Here is a 21595-nt window from a genome sequence, read left to right as displayed (position 1 = left end):
TTGTGAAACATTGAGGTGTTTTCATAATTAAAAAAAATAAAAAATCTGGAAACATAAATCTTCTAGGGGGAACCAAATATATCTTCAAAAAGAGTAAAAAATCAAATTAATTTTTCTTTGTTAAGAAGAAAAAGAGACACAAACTCGAGAAACAAGGCTTCGTATATTCCCCGCTGCAATCTAGGCGCTTCTCTCTTCTTCTCTCTTCTTTCTTCCTTCTTCTCTCTCTCTATCAACGCCAATACCTATTTTGGTAAGGGAAACCAAAACTCCTTACTAGCTTATACTCTGCATGCAACATCATCATCATCTAAGCACACATGATTTTAATTTCGAGTTTTTATGACATTCTCTAGGGTTGTAGAGTCGATTACGTGAAATAAAGCAATGGGGCAAAGCGAGGAGGACTGTTTCCCGACTCAGCTAATCGATGGGAAGGGTGAATTCAACGTGGAGGGTTTGGATACTTTCGTGAAGAAGACGAAGCTCTCTGATTCTGGACTTTCTTATGCTGTTGTTGCCATCATGGGCCCTCAAAGCAGCGGTTTAATGATCTTTCTTTCTTTTTTTTTTGGAATTCAAGTCTTTGAATCTTTTTTTTTTTTGTGTGCGCTGCTAACTGTTTAATCATAATTGTATTGAATTTGATTTGGGTGATAAAACAGGGAAGAGTACACTTTTGAATCATCTTTTCAATACCAGTTTTAAGGAAATGGATGCTTTTGCCGGAAGGTTTCTACTCTCTCTCTATATATTACTTTTTTTTTGGTGGCACTGCCATGTTCTTAGAGTTGAAATTTGTTTGACTTGGTGGTTCTTCTTTTTTTTCTCTTCTTCACAGGAGTCAAACAACCAAAGGTATTTGGATGGCTAAGTGTGTTGGCATTGAGCCTTTCACACTTGTCATGGATTTGGAGGGTACCGATGGTAGAGAAAGAGGCGAGGTCAGATCTCTGGGCTTAAGTTTCTTTTCTTGTGTGTTTTCTACCCATTTTTGGTTCCTGTCAACGGTTATTGTTATTTTCAGGATGACACTACATTTGAGAAACAAAGTGCCCTCTTTGCTCTTGCTGTTGCTGATATTGTACTCATTAACATGTGAGTCTCCTTTTTTTTTTTGGCTCTTCTTCTGATAACTACTTCTGATGAGTGATGGTATGTATATTACACGAAAGCAGAAAGTTAACGTTCGGTGCTAATAGAAGATAGATATAGTTTCAGATTGATCACTCCACTCACTACTTGTACATTTGATATCCTTTCTGGATCTTAACTCTTAACTTCTGTGTTCAAACTTATATTTGAAATAATGAACTCCGTAGGTGGTGCCATGACATCGGAAGGGAACAGGCTGCCAACAAACCATTGCTGAAGACAGTTTTCCAGGTATCATGATGTGCTTATATTTATTGGAACTTTATGTTCAATCAATGGCCTCAGTAACATGTTCATTATTGCTCTTGTAGGTTATGCTGCGTTTGTTTAGCCCTCGGAAAACAACTCTTCTTTTCGTCATACGTGATAAAACAAAGGTTTAGATTTTTCAATTGAACATGATTCTTTGATGGTCAAGTCATACTTCTTCTTTGATTAACATATGCTATTTTTCTTAGACTCCAATGGATCGTCTTGAACCTGTTCTAAGAGAAGATATTCAGAAGGTTACACATGCATACACACACACTCTCTCTCTCAGTTTCCTTTTCCTTACTGTTTCTCCTCTTTCATTTGGGTACCGATTATGATGCAGATATGGGATTCAGTTCGCAAGCCTGAAGCACACAAGAATACACCTCTGAGTGAATTCTTCAATGTAAGGAGATAGTCGAGACGATGCTTCTATCTAATTAATGTTTTGTTGTTACCAAAATTTTCATGAATATACCCGTCTTGTCTTCTAAAATTAGTTCGATATGTGCTTGTAGGTAGAGGTCGTTGGCTTATCGAGCTATGAAGATAAGGAAAAAGTGTTTAAGCAAGAGGTATTATTCTTATATCTAAAACACGTAAGCATCAAAGTGATCTTAAGACTGATTCCCTTGATTCATGGCAACTTCTAAATAGGTTGCTGAGTTGAGGCAGAGGTTTTTCCATTCCATTTCACCTGGGGGACTTGCTGGTGATAGGCGTGGTGTAGTTCCTGCTTCAGGGTTTTCTTTCAGCTCCCAGGAGATTTGGAAAGTTATAAAAGAGAATAGAGACTTGGACCTTCCTGCTCACAAGGTCTCTATTCACTAAAATCTACCATGCTTTCTGGTCTTGCCATCTAATGCTGTTTTGTTTATGCTTGCAAGGTAATGGTTGCCACTGTTCGGTGTGAAGAGATAGCCAATGAGAAGCTACATCACTTGGCAACCGATGAGGTATACTTCCGTGGCCTCCTTACCTACGATAAATTTTCTTGCTGGTTTGTGAGAACATAACACGGTAGATTCTGTGTAGAGTTGGTTGGAGTTGCAAAAAGCCGTAGAAGGTGGTCTGGCTCCTGGTTTCGGCAGAAAGCTCAGCTCTATCCTAGAAAAATACTTCTCAGAGTAAGCTCCTTTTTTTTATTTTTTGGTTCGTGAAATATTTTATTCCCGAGCAAAGAGATTTAACGTTATCTTGTTTCGCTTACCACTTCTTAGATACGACGCAGAGGCAATATACTTTGATGAAGGAGTAAGAAAAGAAAAGCGTCTACTGTTGAAATCTAAAGCTTTGGATGTAAGAGTTCCTCCGTATTTGTGTTTGCACTATTAGTGTTTGGTGACTCAGGGTCTGGGTACTTATGATAATGATTGCTTTTCTCCAAATTTTCAGTTTGTGTACACTGCTTATGCTACCATGTTGGGACATTTACGATCCAATGCACTGGAATCGTTCAAGGTCCGGCTGGAACAATATCTAAATCAAGGAAAAGGATTCGCAAATGCTGTGCGGGACTCCCAGCAGTCTTGTCTACTTGTTTTTGACAAAGGATGTGAAGGTGAGAAACAAATCGACTACAATAACTTTCTTATAGACTATACCTCTTATAAACTGTGTTCCCCGTCAGATGCTGCGGTTAAACAAGCAACTTGGAATGCATCAAAAGTCAGAGAGAAGCTTTGTCGTGATATTGATTCTCACGCAGCTTCTGCACGGACTGCTAAACTATCTGAATTAACTGCCAATTACGAGGTTATGCTTTGGATTTCTCTTCTTCTGATTTCTTAGCTGTCAAGTGCCCGTATTAATATCTGTTTTGCATCCTGGTGTTTTTTTTCAGAAACGGCTAACTCAAGCACTGAGTGCACCTGTCGAATCTTTGTTGGAAGCTGGTGGAAAAGAGACTTGGCCTTCCATAAGGACACTTCTCAAACGGGAGACTGAAGCAGCTGTTACAGATTTTCTGGATGTGGTTACTGGTTTTGAGCTAGATCACGCTACAACTGATGCTATGGTTCAGAATCTAAAGGACTATTCTCGGAGTTTGGTGGAGAAAAAGGCGAGAGAAGAAGCTGCAAAAATTCTGATCCGAATGAAAGATAGGTAAGAAAATGATAGACTAGCCTCCTATTAACAGTCAGTTATCTTTGCTTGATGTCAATTTTTTCAAACCTTTTGCAGGTTCTCAACAGTCTTCAGTCATGACAAAGACTCAATGCCACGGGTCTGGACTGGAAAAGAGGATATTAGAGCAATCACAAAAGATGCTCGCGCAGAGGTAATTTCTTTAGAATTAATAGGCGAGGGGGCTAAGTTGATGTCATGAAACTGACTCTATATGTTACTCTTCTGTAGGCTTTAAGTCTTCTATCTGTGATGGCTGCGATACGTTTCGATGAAAGTCCGGACAAAATTGAGAGTACTCTTTTTTCTTCTTTCATGGATGGAACTGTATCTGATACATCTTCCCACAACAGAAGCATGGGAACTTCTACCGATCCACTTGCGTCTAGCTCCTGGGAAAAGGTAAACAACATGATAGAGTGACCTCTAGTAAAGTCTGGTTAATGTAAATGATTATTATTGAGGCATCACACTAAATGGAATAGAGAATTTAACATATTAGTTCACTTAACCAGACATTTTTCGCATTGTGGCACATGAGATGGTAATACCAATGCCGCTTCCGGTTGTAGTCAAATAGAATTAACCAATGTTTGGTTTTGTGGATGCAGGTTCCTCCAAAAGACGTGCTATTGACGCCAGTGCAGTGCAAGTCGCTGTGGAGACAGTTCAAATCTGAGACCGAGTATACCGTTACCCAGGCTATCTCGGCACAGGTGATTTTGCAAGTCTACCTCAGAATTTCTATACGTTCTATATACTTAAGTGGAATCTGTTTTCATTTCTATTCTACAGGAAGCCCACAAGCGGAATAACAACTGGCTTCCACCTGCTTGGGCGATCGTGTTGATGATTGTCCTTGGTTTCAATGAATTAATGATGCTCTTGAGGTAAAGTTTATTGTCTTTGTAACTCCTCTACATCTTTTATTCCAGAATTCTCCATAACAGTGCTTCAGCTAGTTATATTCATTTGGCATTTTTCATTTTTGTGGAACAGGAATCCTTTGTACCTCTTAGGCCTGTTTGTGGCGTTTTTACTCTCCAAAGCCTTATGGGTGCAGCTTGACGTTCCTAGGGAGTTTCAACATGGCGCAGTAAGTTCTATGACTCCAATTCTCCAACTGTTTCAAATACAAACCACTATCTTTAACAGCATCATGTTTCCTGTTGTATCTTTAGCTTGCTGGAGTACTCTCTGTCACATCAAAGTTTCTTCCAACTGTTATGAATCTTCTAAGGAAGCTTGCGGAAGAAGCTCAAGGAAAAACAACTCAAGGAGTACCAGAATACTCAGCTTCCCAAAGCTACAGACACCAATCTCCCTCACACTCCGTCTCAAACACAGTAGCTGAATCTGTCTCATCAAACATATCATCATTGGCTGATGATGATGCAGAATACTCGAGCCCTGCTCCGGTTCAGAGACGAAACACCAGCAACGTACGAGAAACAGAGATTACTGAAATGTAAACCAACTTAGAAGTGAAAGATTTACCATGGAAGAGTATGTGTCTGTATAAATAGGTGATGTCTCGACTTGGAAACGGACTCATATCAAAATAAAACCTTGAAGAAGTAACTGAAGTTTTTAAAATCTTGGTTAGCTATATAACCAACTTATGTTTCCTTGAAGCTCATTTTGTGAATTCTCTGGTTTTCTTCTTAGGCTAGACAAGAAAAAGGTTCGTAGAGCGTTGGAATCTAAAATAGACAATAGTACCAAAAAAAAAAACTAATCAAAAAAGTACATTACAAAGAATCAAATATGTTACAGCATGTAGCAACAGATAAAATATCATCAACCTGAAAACTTCACCAGAAATAAACAAACACACTCTGAGACGGCTTTCTTGAAATTGTTTCTTCAAGGCTTGATCTTGTGCCTAAGTTTTTGAATGGTCAAGTCTGCACCTCCAAATCCATCCATTACACCTTTTGCTGATGGAAACTCACCTCTTGCAGTTAAACTAGCGGAAAGAGATGTTAACGCAAGTGAGCAATGCTCCAGATAACAAACTTTCAGGAAGAATAAGCAACAAAAAATAAAATAAAAGAAACATGCAAATCAAATTTAGTAAACCTGCTTCTCATGACTACACAAGGCATGCCTATCATCTTTGCAGCAGAAACTCCAGATTGACTACCAGCAACAAGTACACAGTTTCTAACAGGTAATCCAGTATACTCTGCAGCAGCACGCAATGCAACCACAATTTTCTCCAATCTGGAAAATAAATAAATAAAGAAAACGAGAAAATATGTTAGTGTTTATGTTGAGGTATTGAATTGATTTTTTTTTTTTTGTAGAGAAGAAGAGAAAATTAGACCTCTCAGATGAGCTTGTGTCAATGTCCACACTTAGCTTTAGCATCGATGCAACTTCTTCTGCTATCCTCTGTTTCTCAGCGGATGCTAGTCACAAAAAAAAAAGTTTAATAGGATGAGATTTTTAAGTGCATTTACAAGACAAGATCTTAGATCAAGAGTACTTGCAAACTGTTCTCCGAGCTCTATACCTGCTTTTTTGACTTCCTTGACTAGTTGCTCCTCTAGACTTGAAGAAACTCCCTTGCCAAGAACAAGTTGTCCATACATACTCTGTTCCACCTCATTGTCTCCAATAACTTTCACATTGGGAAGTCTTTCTTCTCCAAGCATCTCGACAATGGATCTGTTAAATACCCGCATCAAGAAGACAAGGAGAAATCAACAAAACAGAGAGAAACTCTATGTAGGATTGTGTTTATGCTATTGGACTGTTTTGTAAAAAAAGGCTACTAACTAACTTAACTAAAATTTCAAAAAGAATTTCTTTGGGAGCTTACAAGGCTACTTTGTCTCCACTCTTGAAGTAGGCTGTTACGATAGCAACGGGTACTTTCTCAGTGTGTGCATTATCGATAAACCTACACCGCAAAGAGATTAAGCCACAAGAGAAGTGAAGTCTCTAAATCAGTCTGAAAGAGGCATATCTAAAGAGACTCACTCTTGGACTCCAGATCTGAGAGGTAAGCTTTTCGACATCAGAAACTCATCCATGGCATTTTTCTGCCAGCAAAACAAGTTGAAGTTATCAGACCTTAACTACCAAGAGAATAATACTTAGCTGAAAAGAAAACGTCATGTTCAAAGAAAGAGTGCAACCTTTTCTCGCAATACACTTTTTACAAAAGTCCCTTTCTCATTGGTTGGCAAGGAGGAAGGCCATCCAATCTGGAAAAGAGGTAGTAGATATACAAGAGATAAGAAAGAAGCGTATGTTGTCGCTAGTGACAACCAAGCAAAAAAGAACTGATTAACTTACCTGGTTGAAATACAAAACCAACATTTTCTCTTCATCAGCAGCACCTTTTCTGGAGATAATCAACTAAACTTAAGACAAGGAAATGGAACTACTGTACAACGAAAAATCTAATCGTCTATGGCTATGTCCAAGTGAAGCAAAAAGAGTTTGAGTTACAGCACAAACATTCAGCTTAGTATCTAATAGACTTGTATAAGAATTAAGGAAACATATATGATTGGGAACAACTTGGTTCTCTAGGATCACATATGCAAGAATAGAATCAAATCTTAAGCATTTCAAAAAGTAAACGTCAAGAAACCAAAAAGCCAACCAGCTAGAGCACACAAGTCAAACCAAATATTATTACAAAACTTAGATATCACATACCTCAACAGGTCGGCATAAACTGGTTCAGGCCAATTAGCACAGTCAAGCCCAAGCTTTTTAAAAGCTGTAAAATTCACAAATAAGAGAGAGTAACACCATCAGAAAAGAGACAAATTGAATGCCTGGCGATTTTGAAAAAGAAATGGGTGATTGAAGACGCACCTACATTGAAAGCCTGGCGATTACTAGACCATGTATCAATCATTACCCTGAGAACAAACAAAAACCGAACTGAATCAAAACCAAGAACTTGCTCCAATTCATAGCATGGCTTCATAAAGTTTGAAGCTTTGCTTCTTCATCGGAACTTACCCATCAACCTCAAGTATCACGGCGAGTTCTTCAGATGGGTTTGCATCTTCACGGCTCGCTGATAAGCAGCGCGTGGAGGAACTCTGTCTATGCACTCGCAGGCATTTTCCGAGAATCTGGAATCTTTCTGGGCAATCAAGAAAAGCCAAGGAACTTCGTCGTCTTCTTCCAGTGTCGTGTGACCACAGGTTAGTCGTGAAAGGATGAGACTTTGTGCAAGAAGAAAGCTGGAGATTGTTAAGGATCGAACAAGAAGCGAAATCCATGGCTACCTTCTTCTCTCTGTGTTTTCTGCTGATTCATACCAAACCAGAGAGTCTTCAATTATTATTATTTTTTGTTTACCATCCTAAAATAAAATCACGTTTTTTTTTATGATTATTCTTTTACTTTTTGCCTACTCTTATCTTCTTCTCTTTCTCATTGCTAAATCGAATCGTTTTTATATATGCAAAATATCTTACGCCTTAAAAAGTTTTATCACATCTAAAAATCAAAATAACAGAAATATTTTATTAAAACGTACAATTTAAGGTTTACAATCATACAAAATAAAAAGTAATATTTAAATTGAAAAAAATATTTTAAAAATGATTGTAAATAATAATAATAATTTTTTAATTTATATATACGAATCAATTTATTTTTCTTTTTTTGTCATAAAAATGTATCAATTTAATAATATGCATAATAGTTATTGGTTTTTTTTAATTATTCAATATATTTATTATATTTCTTTTACTTAATAATATGTAAAAAGAGTGCAAATAAATGATAGTACATAAAAAAGATTTATATACACAATATTCATTCCGGGGCGAAGACACGAATTTTAATCTAATTATATTATTTCTTTCAACTTTACTTTAAAATAATAATAAAATATTATTTTTAATATATTTTGATTTTAAAATTTTTACTACTGCGCATGCACAAAACACCTAGTTTAGAATTATTGTTTTAGATTACAAGTAATTCTAAATTTTATGGAAGATATTTTAGATTTTTTTATGGAAGATAAAACACAGAACATATTTTTTTTTTATGGAAGAGTAGACTTGGGCATTCGGGTCCTCAGATCTAGTTTTGTTGGGTTCGGATCGGGTCTTAAAAATTTAGATCCATATAGATACCTATAACTTTTCGGGTTGGTTCCCGGTCGGATCTTGTCGGATCCGGGTCTATAATTCCAATACCTGTAAAAATACCCGTAATTTTCTGGTCCATATATATTAGTCCGGATCAGATTCGGGTATTTAGGATCTGAAAAAGACATAACATACCCAAACTCACTCAAATTTAGTCAAAATTTATTATATATATCTAAAATTTTATAAATTAACTTAAATTAAACTATTAATAATTAACATAAAACATTTTTAAACTCTAAGTTTTAAACTGTATATTACCTAAAAATGTTACAATTATAAATATTATTAACAAAAAATATTTCAACTAAATCATAATATAATATATATATAAAATAGAACACAAAAATCATAGTTATGGATATACATGTTTTTAAGTCAGGCATAAATCTGTTTTTATCGGGTCTGGATCTATTCAGGTCGTTTTTTTTTGTCCAGATCTATTTGGATCGATTTTTTCGAGTCCAAATCTATTCGGATAAAAGAAATTTAGATCTAAAAAGTACTTGTAAATTTTCACGTCGGGTTCAAATCATGTATTTTTAGACCGGCTCCGGTTCAGATTTTTGGATCTAGATTAAAATACTCAGACCTACGGTAGACATTTTAGAGAATTTTTGTTTTTGATTACATGGTATTTTATATTTAAAAGAAATATCTTAAGATAGCACTAAAAAAATTTGTTGTCACAAATATAAACTCTAACGACTAAAATGACTAAAATATTTCATTAAAAAAGTAAATATGCAATTATGTCTTCGTTAATTAGTCTAGACCTTAGAGTTAAAGGATGGAGATTTGAGATTGAGGTTTAAAATTTTATAAAATAAAAAATAAATATTAAAATTTTGAAAATAAAAATTTAAAAATAGTTCAAAAGTATTTTCGAATTTCAAAAAAAATTGGAAAAAAGTTTTCAAAAAAAGTTATAAATAAATTCAAATCTAAAAAATATATATAACCTGAAACTATAAGAAATTTACTTTTTGTTTTTATTTATTTATTGTGTTTATATATCTATAGTATAATTGTTTTTTCTCCCATTAAATGAAACATTTTGATAGTTTTTTTGTGACAAAAACTTGAAAGGAACCTATTTTATAGAATTACCCAATATTAATACCAAAATTAATTTATTGTACATGCTATATAACTTTCTATATTATACCATTTATTTTTTTATTGGTTAAAATTCAATTATATGTATAGTTAATAATATTTTTATATTAATAATATATATTAATAATATATATAAATATATGAGTGACGACATACTTCAGCGGGTCCCTGGTTGACTAATGGTACTTACTGAGTCAAGACCAAACTGTCAGGAAAAAAATGGATAGATTCTCCATAACTCGCTTCAATAGCGTACAAATGTTTCTCTTTTACATGAGATATAACTTAAAAAGATATTGTAATAACAAAATCTTGGAGAAGCTATCAAAAGTAAAATCAGTTAAACAACAAAGAAGTGAAAGCGATTGTGGCTTTGACCACAACGCAAGGTTCATATGATCGGTATCTCAGACGATGACAACTCCCATCTTACCATAGTGGAGGAAACTTTATCATGATGGCTATTTTCAAGCAAGTAGAAGTATAAAGTTTACCAGCGGAAACAAACCATTTCTAAGTTCAAGATAGGCGGAAAAAAGCAGGTGTGATATAATGCATAGTGCATACTTTAAGTTCCTAGCATGGAGTACTTATAAGGAAGAAAGCATGATTAGCTTATCAACATCCTTTAAGGATGATGAGTTCTCGTTCAAGCCGTTGGATTGTGCAAAATGCCACAAATAGATATATAATTAAACATAACATACACCGACCACGGTTCCAACGACTGAACCGACCCACGTAGAGAAGTCAAGTTCACATGGTTGGGCATCAAAGTGCCACAGGTTTTAGAAAGGCCATAAGATGATATCAAGAGTAGCACTTTTAATAATCATTACCTCTCATGAATGGTTGTTCTCTTGTGAGTGTCTTCTCTGCTCTCTATCACCACGATGACTACTACCTCTGCTCGTCGTCTTGTGGCCTTCTTCACCGTTCTCACTACTGTGGCGTCTCTTTCCTTCTGACTGCTTTTCAGGAGGGCTTCCCATTTTTCTCTTTCGGCTATGCACTGGAGACGCATCGTTTACCATTTCACCTTCTTCTGCAGCATTTTTATTTCCTTTAGCATCTCGAATCTCACCATGTTCTGTAACCATGAGATCAGAGTTCTCGGCCTTTGGCCTGCTCTGTACATTTTTTTGCGTCGCCTTTTCATCCTCAACAGCTAGTTCCACATCTTCCAATTCTCTTTCAATCAAATCATCCTCATCCATCACATCCTTTTCCCTCGTTCTTTCACCTAGCAACTTCTTAGCCTTTTCTCGCTTAGCCTTCACCTTATCCCGAAGCAATTTCAAGTCTTTTGGCGATTGGATGATCGGGGCATCACCTGTTCCAACCTTTCTGGATTTAGGAGCAGCGCCATCATCTTGAAGCTCTCCACTCTCTCTTTCTGAATTGTCCTTCCCAGGTCCATCAACTAAAGGTCTAGAGTTGTGGGGGACTTCTCTCGCATTTTCCTTGTGAGCTGGATGATTTTCATGATACGGGCTTTCTTTTATTTCTCTCTCTATCTCCTCTTTGTAATCGACACTAGAATTAGCTGCGTCACCACCCCTAATATCGTTGTTCTGACTCAAGCCATCTTTTGATGAACCCCCATGATTATCAGAATTTGAATGTTCATGGGTTGAACGTACTGACGTTTGCCTAGAGCCAACATGATCATCGGTTGACGCTCCATTTCTGGAGCCTGGCCGATGAGCTGACCCTCCAGCTACACTACTCTCGACTTCGCTTCCTTGAGATGCAGGGACACGGTTTTGCTCATAAAGTTCAAGCATTTGGTTGCTAACATCTGAAATATACAAAAGGTGATCACTCTTGAAATCATATCCAAACAGGTAATGCAAGTCAAACAAAGAGTAGTCATATCAATTTCATCATCTACATACCCTCTAATTGTCGAGGTGTGACATCAAACTCTTGCCACCAAACCTTCTCTCCATCTGATGGTAACTTCACTTTAAGAAACTTGGCCGCAAGAAAAATTGCACCAGCCGCAATGTGATGAGGTTTAAATTGCAGGCAGAGTGATGTCCGCAAACTGCAAGCCACGTTTCATTGTATGAAGAGGAAAATACACGACACACAAAACTAATGGAAGCTTTAGAAGGAAATAGCACTTCGACGTACCCATCGTTGACAAAATTCCATGCAACTTGGGCAAGAGCATTCTGGGCAACTTTAAATTTCTTTATGGCTTCTACAAGGGGTTTATAAGGATGATTAACATTGAAGTCGAAGCCTAGTGTAGAGAGTACTATTTTTTCTCCATTTAATATAAGCTCTTTCTGTTGCTCATATACTTCCTGCAAGAGTGATATATTTTAGCTTAAGCTTAACGGAGTCAAAAGATCTGTGAAGGTTCATTAGTGTGATGATTACCTTTTGTTTGATTTTCTGTGCAGCGCCAGGATCCTTCTTGTTTATGATCTCATAGGATACAGAAATAACTTCTTTCAAGGGATGTGGAGTTTCCTCAACCTTTCCAGCCAGGAACATGCATACGGTTGCAATTGTCTGTGAAACCAACACGAAAAAATTACTCAGTATCTAAGTATTTTTTCCCCTGCTCTAGAAGTGTAAATCAGCACTGACAGTCACAATTCATAAACCTTGCATAGGATAAGAATCAAGCTAAATATGTATCAAAGTCACAGCCAAACTATCTGTTCACAGAGAAGTGAAACCTCTAAAAATGGCAAGGAGATGGAGCCAATACAGATAAAAGACTAGCATTTTTTTAAAAAAAGTATTCAACTAGCCTCAGGTGCAAAACAACAAACTCACCCTTCTGTCATTCTTTGCATGTGATTGGCGAAAGAAGAATCGATGACAGAAGATAATCGCTGTAGCTATTGTAACCTGAGGACTGTTGGGGGAAACTATATCAGCCACTTCAAATGAGAATCAAGAAACTGAAAGCCTAGAACAGTAGAGAAATCATGACTAGCGGAAGTAAAATTCAGTAATGATTCCTCTGTACACAATGTTGATGGGACTAAAATGGAACAATTGTAATGCAAAGCAATACCAAGCAGTTCAAAGAAAAACAAAAGTAAGAAAAAAAGGGAACTTACACTTTCAACCTCATGCCCAAGTCCTGGAGAAACGTACAGTAGGATTTACGGAGGTAAGTTTCCTTCTTCAAGTCAATACCATCCAACCTTGAGGGAGAATTATCTTCAATTACTTTTCTTCGGAAGTACCAGCGGGAACCCTCGTCTTGCTTTTCATGAGAGTTCCTGGAGTGAGATGAAACTCCACTCTCACTGTACGAACATTCTCCAGCTAGTAGTACTCCAGCCATTATGCTATCTTTTTAAACTCAAAAATATATATCCTAAACCTAGCAAAAGCAACAGATCATAAAGAACTAGCGACTGTATGATCTTCATAATTACACTAAAAACTTTAGCTTTGACTAGCAGATGTGTAAAGAAGATGAATCAATCAATAACAAAGAAAGCAGATTTTAAGACAGATAGACTGAAGAGATTGATTGAAGTGCCATATGACAATAAGCACATAGTTTCAAGCTATGAACATGAATCATGCACAACCATAAACCATGTGCGAATTGCAAATTAATGGAAATGAACTTATCTCACCTCTCATAAACAAACAAAATCTGAGAAATTGATTAGGTAAATCTAATCACCAATTCGAGTAAAAATTAGAAACTTTTGCTCAGAAGACCGAGAACAATCAAATCCAAGTGGTTTCTAGAGAAAGCAATCGAAAGGTTGAAATTTTCAATTCTAAAGAGACCCAAAAATCGATAGAAGAAGAAATTCAACTAAAAGCCAATTCGGTGATCGAAAGAAAGAAGGAAGGAAGGAATGATGAGATGATAGATGATACTTACCTTTACCTGCGATGAAATTACTTATCGAATTTGCAGGACGAGGAGAGAATAAAGCGTGAATTGAACAAACCCTAACCCTAGAAGTCGCGAGAAACAAAGGAGGAAGAAGAGAAGGAGAAGGGGATTGATAGGATTGAGATCAAAGAGTCTGATCCCAAAAGCTGAGACAGATTCCACTCTTTCCTTTTACACATTAGGAAATAAATAATGGCGATTCTCATCCATAGCCCTTTTAAATTTTTGTCACAAAATATTTTCTTTTAAAATAAAATGATTAAATTATCGTTTTTATTATAAAATTTTTAATATTTATTTTTTATTTTAAAAAATTTAAAATTCTAAGTTTTCTAGATTAGTTAACTCAAGAATATACACATATTTATTCTTTAATAAGAAATTTTGGTCATTTTTCTCTTTCAAAATTATTTTTGTGAAAATAGACTAAAAAACTATCCGTATTCCCAAAGAACCTCTCTCCTTTTTTTAGAGATAGAAAACTCTCTCCTCTTAACTCACTCATATCTTTCAGAGGAGATGAGATTTTCAGAGAAGGATATGAGGTTCTCTTTTGTTTGTAAATACTCGATCTTCTGATCAATTTTGTGTTTTCTTAGGAGAATTTCTTTTCGCTATGGCGATTTTTCTCTTCGCATAGGCGATTTTGATGTGTAAAGTTCACCCAAATCAGAGTTGAATATCAATCTTATCTTTCTCTGAAACGGGTTAAACATAATTAAAGTTTTGGTTTAGTTCTTCTCCTTCTGTTTTAATTTGATACACCTTTTGATTGAGGGTTGTATTCTCTTCTTTGTTAGACATGCTTAGTTTTTGATTCAGAGGTGGTGTCAAGCTTCGCTATGGGTTTGGGTGAAGTTTCCATGATGATCAAAACCTGGGTTTTGGACTGTACTTTGAAGATCCAGAACAGAATCCAGATGAGCCGGAGCTGCCATAGGGTTAGCGTTCCGACAAGGTTCTATTCCTGGTTCTATTAAAGCTTTTCCTTGGGCTAAAATTCTAACAAATTAGAGAAGAAAATTTCGAGATTAACGGCGATTGGAGGAAAGAAGAATATGCAAGCAGCCTCAACTGATCAGAGATGGAGATGGATGGATTACCGGGGAGTTAGTCGGCACCGTCTCTCTTCTTTCTCGGCAAAGGACTTGACGCCACGAGTCTTCACACGTGTTTCTTAGCATGTAAACGTATCTGTTTGTGTTTGGGCTTTCCTGGGTCAAAAAATTTGAGTCTGTTTGTAATCTTTGCCCAATGGGCTGGTTAATGAAACCACAAGTTGACAAAAAAAAAAGACTACAAAATTATCCAAAAAAAAATTTCATTAATCGGTTTCTTTCGAAGTTACAAACAAGCTAATTGTTATTCTTCTTTATTGACACCCACTCTATTATAACAAAAACAAAATCAATTTTGACCCCAACAATTTAAGTAGTACCAAATGCGATGTGAGTACCAAATGATGTGAGTACCAAATACGACTTCAACTTAATTATAATTTTAAAAAACTGTTTGAACTTTTCAAACGTTCCTAAGTCTATATTAACTCTAACATAAGTTAGTCAACTGTTAACAAGATAAATCATCGTAGTTTTGATATACATAATGGTAAAATCTTCAACTATGTTTAGTTAATGTAAAAACTCTTAAACTAAAGATTTACTAGGAGTATTGGTAGTTTTGACCGGCACTATAGACTTATGGTTTCTAGATTGCACGGAAGTTTCATCGGATGTCCGCTTCTCGCTTCGGAACCGGAATCAGAATCGGAACCTTGTGGAAGCTTACAGAATCTCGCTTTCAAAATGCTTCTAAAATATTCATTTTAAAACTACGCTGAGCTCATTTTGGAATCACGTTTCCGTTTTAAAAAAACACAATGTCATAAACCAATAAAAATATAAAATCTAGTTTTTAATTTATTTAAAATCCAAATTTTAATAGTGATAAAACAGAGTGAATAGAAATATATAAATACTAAAACTAATACTATCTTTATGCATTGAGGTTTTTATTAAAGAAATATCATATATTCAAATATATTGTGTCAATTATTTATGAAGTACTAAAGATAATTAATATAATAATATCTTTTAAACTTAATTTATGTGTATTTTTACAGTTTTAATATGAATTCATTTCAAAATTATTATAAATAAAAATGCTTTATTTTAAATTTAAATCATATAATTTTTAGTTATAAATTTTTTCAAAAAAATTATTATTATTATATATATATGAATATACGCTTCCAACAAGTATTCGCTTCCTAATTTTTTTAAAAATTCGTTTTTGCGTTTCTATACGCTTCCGCTTCCATGTATTTGTTTCTATTTCCATGTAACATAGGGTTTAATTCAATAAATTAAGTTATTTTAGAAGTTTTTCCATTAAATAATTAGATTGAGGAGTTTTTATCCGGAACAAATTTAGTTGAGAGGTTTTCACTACGGGAAAATCCCATGTTAGTAAGTTGGAAAAACGCTACCGATATAAACCATGCCGGTTTTGAAAGCGCGATGACCACACATGTGATCAAAGATCGTATATGTAGCGGTTTTCTAAAATGTTATGTAAGCTTATTCATTAATAGAGGTTCGTTTCTGCAACTATATTATTTATAATAGCGATATTTATTTGTTACTATAAAGTTCCTATACACTTGCAAATTTTGTGTAAATGTAGAGTTAATACTTTCATGATAAATTGATGTGCTATATATTATGGGCAACAAGGACTTGGACACTACTGGTAGAATTTGTTTACGAAATCAATAACATCAACGTATCAGATTGAAAGCCAAAGTACCATATATCATTCATACAAAATATATACGACCACAAGTTCATGCATGCATGTTCAACTGACAATGAAGAATTCATTAGGTCAAGCTATTGGAACGCCTAAAGCATCAGCAGTATTGAATTGAATTTCTTAATTTCCTCTCCAAACAGGTGCTTCTCCAATTTTAACCACATCGACCCATACCTTACTCGATAAATTAATAAACACTGTAAATTAATAAATTTTATTTGGTTTTTAGTTGGTCCGGTATAAAATATGACATAATTCGGTAAGATAGTGAGATAATAATATTTTGAAAACTTTTAGGTAAATACATGGTCCTTCTAAAATCATAAATTAATAATTATTATATATATAAATTATATATAAACATACACAAAACTTTTTGTTATTTACCTTTCTTTAAAATAGGTTTCATTTCTATTTTTATTATAATTTTATAATTTTATCCAACTACATATAAACTTTAACTAATATATAATATCATAATGAAATATTTATTTCAGTTTTCTACACTAAATATATTTTGAAAATATATAAATCCAAAAAAAAAAATTCTTTTAAACTAATAACTCTATAAATTAATAATTTCTTGAAATCCTAACATTATTGATTTATAGAGTTTACTGTATAGTCAAGTTTTTCCCGGTTCACTCAGTTCAATCAAGAAAAGCTAAACTGGTTAGTGACTGCGTTCTGCTTTAGGTTAAATATAAACCATATCTCGTTCTATCATATGTGAAATACGTGCAAGGCTAATTATAAAGCCTTAAGGGATGGGCTTCGTCTACTCGTCTCTTGAGCTGAAGTTGTTACAGTCAAGAAAGAGTTAGAGAAGAGGTATGATTGTGTACCGAACATTGATCTAAGCTTTAAGGTCACCAAAGCTAGTTGATTGATGAGTATAACTGCTTCACTAGTTTGAGAGGTGAAGTGAACACCAGGTAAACAAAATCGTTTTGCATGTTCTAGTTTCTTTCTTTCATTGTTCTTGAGAGCTAAAACACAAAGAGAGGACAAAGAGTAAGTGAGATCGAGGTAACTAGGATATATTCACAGAGGAACTACACACTTCACTCTATATCATGAACTCTGAAATGCCGAAAATGAATAGAAACCTTAATAAGTTGCCTTACAGCCTGAAGGACGTAAATGGTCTAAGTTGTTGAAATAGATGAAGATAATCTGGAGAATTATGTTGAGGATTATCGAACTCTTTGGAGTCAAATTGAGGTAAATGGTACCTGCTTACTCATAGTCAGAATTCAAATATTAAATGCATGAAAGGAGACTATATAGATGAAACCGGCTCAGAATTACTGAAAGTATAATGGCTGGGAATGATATTATTGCACAGGTTGAAAAGAGTTTATAATGAGATTAATTATAAAAGTGAGTCATTAACAAAACGTGATTGATTATGCAAGAGTGAAAGACCCAGATAACCAAATAATAAGTATCAGTACTGAAACATTTCAGCAGAAGCCATGACTGGCTGTAAAGAGCAAGACATTTGCCAAGGGTTCATCAGAAAATCAGGAATCTCTACGACTCCCTCCACCATTTCGATGACAGAGTTTAATGAACGCAGCCTCTCGGTTAACTCAGCGAACTGCGTCGTTAGAATGTGGTTCTCACTTTCGATGTCCGTGAAACACTTGGAAACCGCAGCAACTTGGTTTGCAATGTTAGAGTTTGCTTGCACTAGACTAATGCTCTCTCTGTATAGGTCAACCGATTCTTGAGTTGATGTCTGACTTCCTAGAAAAGCAGTATCTCTAAATCCTCCTGATAATGGAAAATCCCCAAGATTCCCTTGTAGCATTTTATTGACCTCCTTGACAATTATCCTGACGAATTTACTTTCGTTACTGCAAAAACCCATACCAACCAAATAAAACATAGTCCAAAAAGAAAACATCGGCAGGAAATTTACATATTTTAGTCGTAAATTATATAAGGTTGAAAAGCCATTACCTTTTCTTGTCAAAGGTCAGACCAATCTTACAGGACACAGATGCTAAAGCTTCTTTCCACCTATCGGTTCTTGGTTTATCACACCGATATTCCCACTCTCGTTCCCTGAACTGATCACCGAATGCTCCCCTGAGCTGTTTAACCGTGATTGGTTCCACTTTGAAAAAAATAGGAATGACCTGGAAAAGACAGTAAACCTAATTGTAAACAAATCTCGTATTGGCCCGATCTATAGTTTAGGCAAACGCACCTTGAGCAGTCTTTGATCTGTACGTTCCTTGATTTTAACGAGCTCGTCTAAACACCATCTGGACTCCGTGTACCTCCTGGAGAATATGACTAATGCTATGGTCGACTCCTCGATCCTTGCGAAGAGATTGGTGAGATCTTCGCCGATTCTCTCGTGTTTGTCTATGAAAACATTGATCCCATGTCTCTGCAGAGCTTCCACGAGATGGCTGACGAAACCACACCGCAGCTCCTCGCCACGGAAATTGACGAACACTTGCTGGTTCAACTGGCGGCTGTGGGCATCCATTGATGGAGCTTTAAGTTTTTCAAAGAAACGGTTTACAAGTTTCTACGAACAGAATCCTTAACTCACGTCTGTGATGAGTCAAACAAATTAGTACAAAAGGGAGAGAGAGAGAGAGAAAGACAAAAGATAGAAGTGACTCGGATTACCATTATGTCGACTGGTTATGCATGTGATAAGACATCTAAAATAACATAAAGGCATTGTACTGTGTCGATGGAATAATATTTTTGCACAATGTATACGACAAGGCGGCTCAAAAAAGAGGAAACACATAAACATCTGTATTATTAAAATATAAATACAAATATAAAATAACCCTAAAATTTGCTACTTATTTAAAAGTTTATGCCACTGAAATATTTAATAATTCTACATTTAAATAATCTATGTCTTTTCCTATTTTATTAAATCATTTCCTAAATCAGGTTTAGCTAAATTTTTGTATTCAACATACTTCCAAAAATGATTTAGCTAAATGTTAGGAAACTTCAAGTTTAAATTTTTTTTTAATAATATTATGTAATTTTTGTGTTCTTTTTTTTTGAACATCTGAGTCGATTATTATCGATTAATTATACTATTACAATGATGAGAATATTACAAAGACGATTTTATAGCCGACAATTTTACCATCCTATGAGAATACACGCCTAACTGTACCACTCTCAGTCGTCCTATGAGATTCATGTTCGATGGTACGCCCTACACCAAGCTGAAGATCTCCTGTAACATGTTTCTCCATAATCTGCATAATTTGATATTTTTTAGGGTTTGAATCCCAGACCTCCGGATGTAGAAGCAATTGAACCCTTAGTCAAACCACTGGATCAAGTGGGCTTCCACATAATTTTTGTGTTCAACATATGTATTTAAAATATTACAAATATATGCTTAAGAATTACTGTTACCATTAATTATTTTTAACAATAAAATCTGTTTGTGCTATGGTTTAAATATTTTTGAATTACTTGTAGAATAATATGTATTTTATATAACTGAATGTTTATTTTTAATCTTTCTAAATCTTGCCTATTATATATATATATATATATATATAAAATTTTCTAAAATATATTTTAACCATTTCATTTACTATTAATTATTTCAACAGTAAATCAATCTATATTAAGACTTAAATATCGTTGAATTATTTGTTAAATAATATTTAATATTTCTTTTCTGATGTATCTAAATCTCGGCATATGACCTATACCTAACCAAAATATTTTAAATATTATTAGATTTTTGAAACAATTTCGTGTTTAAAAAATATTATTCAAACATATCAATGGTTCAATATTTGTCAAAGATTTAATATGGCACACAAGTCAAAATTTTTATAACATGCATGTAAACTATTTACCTATTTTGTTCATAATCATTTTAATATGATAAATATTTAAAATATTAACTAATAAATATATTTTTCTATATAAAAGTGAAAATACATATTTGCACATACGTGCGGGTCAAGTTTAGAATTTTTTAAAGGGAAAACTAATTAAAACCTTCGAAAGTAGCTTCTACTCTGAATCCAAGCTTTGAATTTGTTTTTGTTCTTTACTCCTACAACAAAGTCCTTAGGTGGTATTGGAAGATGAATCTCTGTAGCGTTTGTGAATTTTAAGAGTTGATATATTTTTTAAGTTATGTGAATTGTGAAAATATATATACTTTGACATATAAATTTGATCATAACTTTTTAAAATTGGAATTTTTTAAATGAATTTGCATTACCTCTTTTCTGTTGGGGCTTCGCTGACCTCTCCTTCTACTTTGTGAGATAGGTTTCTTTCGGTCTTTGCTTGCTGTACAAACCTTGCTGGATTTCAGAGATTTCCCTGTGTGGTCTTGAGCATTTCCAGTGCTGTTACGAGTCTTCTCTCGGGATCCACTCTCAGGAGCTGGTAATGTTTGCAGGGTCTGAGCTTCTGCAATCTGATCTTTCTCACTCTATGTTCCATCATTATGCGATTTTGGTTCAGTGTGCTCTTCCCTCAACAGATCATCCTAAGCAATCATATCTTCATCCATCTCCACATCTGCATATTGTTCTGATATGTTATTCATTTCTTCTGCAGTATAGGGAGAAAGCTCTGCGTTACGAAAATAATTCTCCTCATCTCGATGCTCAACCCCGTCCATCACATCTATTTTATCCTGGTTTGTGACATGTGATGTGGTTGCTGGCGTAAACCCCTAGGACTTAGTTGGGAGAACGCCATCCATGGTAAGTCTGCCCCCGTCGGTAGAAGCCCTTTGAATCGTGGGATTTTCCTCGGTACAATAAGCTCTGAGTGATGCTGGTCCTCGGTTTCAACATTTTTCTCTACGTCGATGCTCCTCCTCTAGCTCCTGAATCGATTGAGATTTTGGTCCCTGGTTCTCATTAGGAGAACTATATCGACGTACTGGTTGCCGTTCCATTCTACTTTCATTTCTCCGGCTAGGGAAGTTTCTACTGTTCCTTATGTTCAGCCTCGAGTCTCGACGAACCTCAAATATTGTGCACTGTGAATCAGGGGATCTTTTAGGACATCTTGAGGTTGGTTCGGTCCTTCATAGGATTTAGAGGCATCTCTGTTTTGAAGACCAGAC

General features: G+C 35.1%; 4 protein-coding genes across 8 annotated transcripts; 1 reads left to right on the top strand and 3 right to left on the bottom strand.

Moving 5' to 3' along the window:
* Nucleotides 1-92: 92 nt before the first annotated feature.
* On the top strand, nucleotides 93-5182 carry LOC108854997 (protein ROOT HAIR DEFECTIVE 3 homolog 2). Its single transcript, XM_018628681.2, has 23 exons — nucleotides 93-253; nucleotides 357-544; nucleotides 666-732; nucleotides 842-944; nucleotides 1028-1098; nucleotides 1323-1386; nucleotides 1467-1532; nucleotides 1614-1661; nucleotides 1751-1813; nucleotides 1926-1982; nucleotides 2065-2223; nucleotides 2295-2363; nucleotides 2443-2534; nucleotides 2628-2706; nucleotides 2803-2968; nucleotides 3038-3162; nucleotides 3251-3513; nucleotides 3592-3688; nucleotides 3766-3936; nucleotides 4146-4250; nucleotides 4330-4424; nucleotides 4534-4630; nucleotides 4716-5182. The coding sequence occupies exons 2-23, from the start codon at nucleotides 388-390 to the stop codon at nucleotides 5004-5006; spliced, it is 2505 nt and encodes an 834-aa protein (XP_018484183.2). The 5' UTR covers nucleotides 93-253; nucleotides 357-387; the 3' UTR covers nucleotides 5007-5182.
* Nucleotides 5183-5250: 68 nt separating this feature from the next.
* LOC108854998 (CBBY-like protein) lies at nucleotides 5251-7905 on the bottom strand. Its single transcript, XM_018628683.2, has 11 exons — nucleotides 7522-7905; nucleotides 7372-7418; nucleotides 7210-7273; nucleotides 6841-6889; nucleotides 6681-6749; nucleotides 6523-6584; nucleotides 6362-6442; nucleotides 6053-6207; nucleotides 5864-5948; nucleotides 5617-5760; nucleotides 5251-5503 (listed from the first exon to the last, which is right to left on the bottom strand). Exons 1-11 carry the CDS (start codon nucleotides 7785-7787, stop codon nucleotides 5401-5403), a joined length of 1125 nt encoding a protein of 374 aa, XP_018484185.1. The 5' UTR covers nucleotides 7788-7905; the 3' UTR covers nucleotides 5251-5400.
* Nucleotides 7906-9994: 2089 nt separating this feature from the next.
* On the bottom strand, nucleotides 9995-13884 carry LOC108854668 (cyclin-T1-5). Of its 3 annotated transcripts, XM_057008653.1 has the most exons (8): nucleotides 13663-13884; nucleotides 12875-13143; nucleotides 12585-12666; nucleotides 12180-12314; nucleotides 11928-12103; nucleotides 11687-11838; nucleotides 10628-11589; nucleotides 9995-10249 (listed from the first exon to the last, which is right to left on the bottom strand). In XM_057008653.1, the coding sequence occupies exons 2-7, from the start codon at nucleotides 13102-13104 to the stop codon at nucleotides 10631-10633; spliced, it is 1734 nt and encodes a 577-aa protein (XP_056864633.1). In that variant the 5' UTR covers nucleotides 13105-13143; nucleotides 13663-13884; the 3' UTR covers nucleotides 9995-10249; nucleotides 10628-10630. The 3 variants fall into 3 exon arrangements, with proteins under 3 accessions (XP_056864633.1, XP_018483781.1, XP_018483782.1); XM_018628279.2 differs by lacking the exon at nucleotides 9995-10249 and having other exon boundaries at nucleotides 10399-11589; nucleotides 13663-13883; XM_018628280.2 differs by lacking the exons at nucleotides 9995-10249; nucleotides 12585-12666; nucleotides 13663-13884 and having other exon boundaries at nucleotides 10399-11589; nucleotides 12875-13015.
* A 3961-nt stretch (nucleotides 13885-17845) lies between these two features.
* LOC108854669 (protein PHLOEM PROTEIN 2-LIKE A8) lies at nucleotides 17846-19178 on the bottom strand. 3 transcript variants are annotated; one of them, XM_057007639.1, is made up of 4 exons: nucleotides 19144-19178; nucleotides 18710-19065; nucleotides 18460-18638; nucleotides 17846-18353 (listed from the first exon to the last, which is right to left on the bottom strand). In XM_057007639.1, exons 2-4 carry the CDS (start codon nucleotides 18995-18997, stop codon nucleotides 17942-17944), a joined length of 879 nt encoding a protein of 292 aa, XP_056863619.1. In that variant the 5' UTR covers nucleotides 18998-19065; nucleotides 19144-19178; the 3' UTR covers nucleotides 17846-17941. The 3 variants fall into 3 exon arrangements, with proteins under 3 accessions (XP_056863619.1, XP_056863620.1, XP_018483784.1); XM_057007640.1 differs by lacking the exon at nucleotides 19144-19178 and having other exon boundaries at nucleotides 17846-18332; nucleotides 18710-19122; XM_018628282.2 differs by lacking the exon at nucleotides 19144-19178 and having other exon boundaries at nucleotides 18710-19118.
* Nucleotides 19179-21595: the final 2417 nt, after the last annotated feature.

The sequence above is a fragment of the Raphanus sativus genome, chromosome 4, assembly GCF_000801105.2.
Source record: "Raphanus sativus cultivar WK10039 chromosome 4, ASM80110v3, whole genome shotgun sequence".
NCBI lineage: Eukaryota > Viridiplantae > Streptophyta > Magnoliopsida > Brassicales > Brassicaceae > Raphanus > Raphanus sativus.
The sequence above is the reverse complement of the archived record's forward strand: the minus strand, read 5'-3'. Positions and strand labels throughout refer to the sequence as shown.